Here is a 3,414-nt window from a genome sequence, read left to right on the forward strand (position 1 = left end):
CCCCCCCTACATGGCATCAGCCCTGTGCCACCCCAAAGGTGCCATTACATATATGCCACCCCATCAGTGCCAGTCCCTATGTGCCACCCAAAGGTGCCATCCCCATAAGTGCCACCCCCAAAATTCCATCCCAAAAAGTGCCATCCTCCTATGTGGCATCACAGCTGTGCCACCCCAAAGGTGCCATCCCCATAAGCGCCATTCCCTCTGTGCCACCCCAAAAGCGCCACCGTCCTCCATGACGTCGCACCTCTGCCACCCCCCAAGGCCCCCCCCCCCCCAAATTGTGCCCCCCCCTCCCCCAGCTGGGGGCCCACCGAGTAGAAAGCCTCCTCAAAGACCAGCAGCGGCCCTGAGAAGCCGACGACGAGCAGAGGCTGGGCGCTGAGCAGGCTGAAGAGCAAACACTGCACGCAGGTGGAGACCAGCAGCTCCGAAACCCCCATCATCCCGCGGGTCTTCTCACCTGGGGACACAGCTGGGTGTCATTTGGGGGGGGGGATGCAGGTGGAGCCCCAACCCCCAGCCCAGCCCCCCCCCCACCACCCCAAAATGCTCGGAACAGACAGATGGAGGTTCCTGGGGGGGGCTGTGAATGTGGGGATGTGGGGGGTGGGGATGTAGGGACACAGGGACATGGGGACATGGGGATGTAGGGACACTGGGACACAGGGATATGGGGACATAGACCACTGGCACATGGAGATATAGGGACAGGACACGAGGATATGGGGATACAGAGACATGGGGACATGGGGGGCATGGGGACATGGGGATGTAGGGACACTGAAACATGGGGACATGGGGGGCTTGGGGACATGGGGACATGGGGATGTAGGGACACGGGGACATGGGGACATGGGGACATGTGGACATGGACCACTGGCACATGGAGTTATAGGGACAGGACACAAGGACATGGGGACACAGAGACATGGGGACATGGGGGGCATGGGGATGTGGGGACGTGGGGACACGGGGACACAGGGACATGGGGACATGGGACACTGAGGTGTGGGGATATGGGGACATAGGGATATAGGGACACAGGGACACAGGGACATGTGGGGCATGGGAATATAGGGAAGTGAGGACATGGTGACATGGGGACACAGGGACATTGGACACTGTGTAGGGACATGGGGACATAGGGACACAGGGACATGGGGACATGGGGGGCAGGGGGGGCAGGGGGGTGTATGGACATGGGGATATGGAGCACTGGGGCATGGAGATATAGGGACACAAGGACATGGGGACACAGGGACATGGGGACACAGGGACATGGGGACATGTGGACAGGGGGATAAGAGGACATGGGGACATGGATCACTGAGGTGTGGGGATGTGGGGATGTGGAAACATGGGATCACGGGGACATGGGGACATGGAAACAGAGGCACATGGGGACATGGGGGCATGAGAGCACGGGGACATGGGGACAGGGAGACATGAGCACCTGTAGAGGGACACAGGGCGTGGAGACACCGGTGTGTGGGGACATGGGTGTATGGAGGGACATGGGGCACAGGGACGTGGGGTGGCACGGGGACATGGAACACATGGGGATGTGCAAGTGGGGACATGGGGGCATGGGGGCTTGGGGACATGGGGATGTAGGGGCAGAGGGACACAGGGACATGGGGACATAGACCACTGGTGCATGGAGATATAGAGACAGGACACGAGGATATGGGGAGACAGAGACATGGGGACATGGGGACATGGGGATGTAGGGATCTGGGGACATGGAGAATGGGCACACAGGGATGTGGGGGCATTCAGAGGGGACGTGGGTATGAGGGCACAAGGACGTGGGGACACTGGGGATGGGGACGCGGGGACACGGCGTACAGGGATACAGGGGGGATGAGGACGTAGAGACGTGGGGACACGCAGATGTGGGGACACTGGGGAACGGGGACGCAGGAGTCCCCAGGATGGCGCTGCAGGTGCCTCGCAGGACGGCTCCCCGTGTCCCCGCGTTACCCAGCAAGCCTCCGAAGGTGACAGCGGGTGACAGGGCTGCGAAGTAGATGAAGATGACGGCAGCCAGGCACTGCGGGCTGAGCGCGTCCCTGATGTCGCTGAGGTATTTGGGGTAACGGCGGCGGATGTCCCGCAGCAGCCCCCCAAACGGCCGCCCCGTCCGGAGCAGCGGGTCGTCGTCCTCCGGAGCCTGATCCTTAATCCCTGCGGACAGCCGGGATTTCCCTTCAACCAAAGGGACCTCGGGGGAAGGTGGACAGCGAGGACGTCCCCTAAAAAGGGACCTCGGGGGAAGGGGGGGGGGGGGACCGCGGGGGTAAAAGGGGGGGGGGGCGGACCTGCGTCTTTGGGGACGCCGTGGCCGTGCGTGGTGTCGGGGTGCCGGTGGCGGCGGCGGAGCAGCTGGCGCTGCAGTGGGATCAGGGCGCGCAGGTGCTGCTCGCTGGGCGCCTCGCGGGGCGGCAGAACGATGCTGGCCTCCAGGAAATCCTCCAGCCCCCCCAGCAGCTCCCCGCGGCCCCCGCACAGGTAGGCGTCACGGCGGAAGACCTGCGGGATGGGGAGGGGGGGGGAAAGAGTGGGGATGCTGAGGGGTGGGGGGTCAGAGGGGAGCGAGGGATTTGGGATCCGGGGTGTTGGGGACAACTGGGGAGGGGATGCGGGTGTGGGGACACAGGGCGATGGGGGGCACGGGGCAATGGGGGCGTGGAGGGGTGGGACGCAGGGACGGGGATGCTGGGGCCGTGGGGTGGGGGTGCAAAGGGACACGAGGGGACGTGGTGGCACGTGGAGCATGGGGACGTGGTGTGGGGACACGGGGATGTGGGACACATAGATGGGACGTGGGATGTTGTGGCGTGGCGACAGCGAGCGCGTTGACATGGAGGACATGGAGCTGTAGAGGGATGTGACACGTGGAGCCATGAGGAAACGGGGGCGGGGGGACACGGAGGTGGCATGGGGACACAGGAACATGGGAAGGTGGGGGCATGGGACACTGTGGTGTGGGAACATGAGGGCGTGGGGGGCCACAGGGGCATGGGGACATGGGGACATGGGGCACAAAGATGTGGAGCTATAGGGGGATATGGGGCACAGGGACAGGGGGTGGTGGTGGCACAAAGACATGGAACACACAGGGGCACAGGATATAGGGACATGGGGACACAGGGACACGGAGATACATGGGGATATGGGGACACAGATATATGGGGACATGGGGCTATGAGGACATGGAGACATGGGGACACAGGGACATAGGGACATGGAGATACATGGGACATGAGCACATGGGGACACAGATACATGGGGACATGGGGACACAGATATATGGGGACATGGGGACACAGATAATGGTGATGTGGGAACATGAGGACATGGGACACAGATACATGGGGATATGGGGACAGGAGGGACATGGGGACA

General features: G+C 62.8%; 1 protein-coding gene across 1 annotated transcript in view; it reads right to left on the reverse strand.

Annotated features, from left to right (window-relative positions):
* Nucleotides 1-317: 317 nt before the first annotated feature.
* Nucleotides 318-3,414, reverse strand: part of LOC122193186 (band 3 anion transport protein-like) — a gene marked incomplete at both ends in the record, with an annotated part of 7,965 nt that continues 4,868 nt past the window's right edge. The window contains 3 exons of the mRNA XM_042893912.1: nt 318-466; nt 1,990-2,193; nt 2,328-2,538. Coding sequence (XP_042749846.1) covers nt 318-466; nt 1,990-2,193; nt 2,328-2,538 — 564 coding nt within the window. The remainder of the gene's footprint in view (nt 467-1,989; nt 2,194-2,327; nt 2,539-3,414) is intronic.

This window comes from Lagopus leucura, unplaced genomic scaffold (assembly GCF_019238085.1).
Source record: "Lagopus leucura isolate 7727_CA_CO unplaced genomic scaffold, USGS_WTPT01 35402-0_obj-0_obj, whole genome shotgun sequence".
Taxonomy (NCBI): domain Eukaryota; kingdom Metazoa; phylum Chordata; class Aves; order Galliformes; family Phasianidae; genus Lagopus; species Lagopus leucura.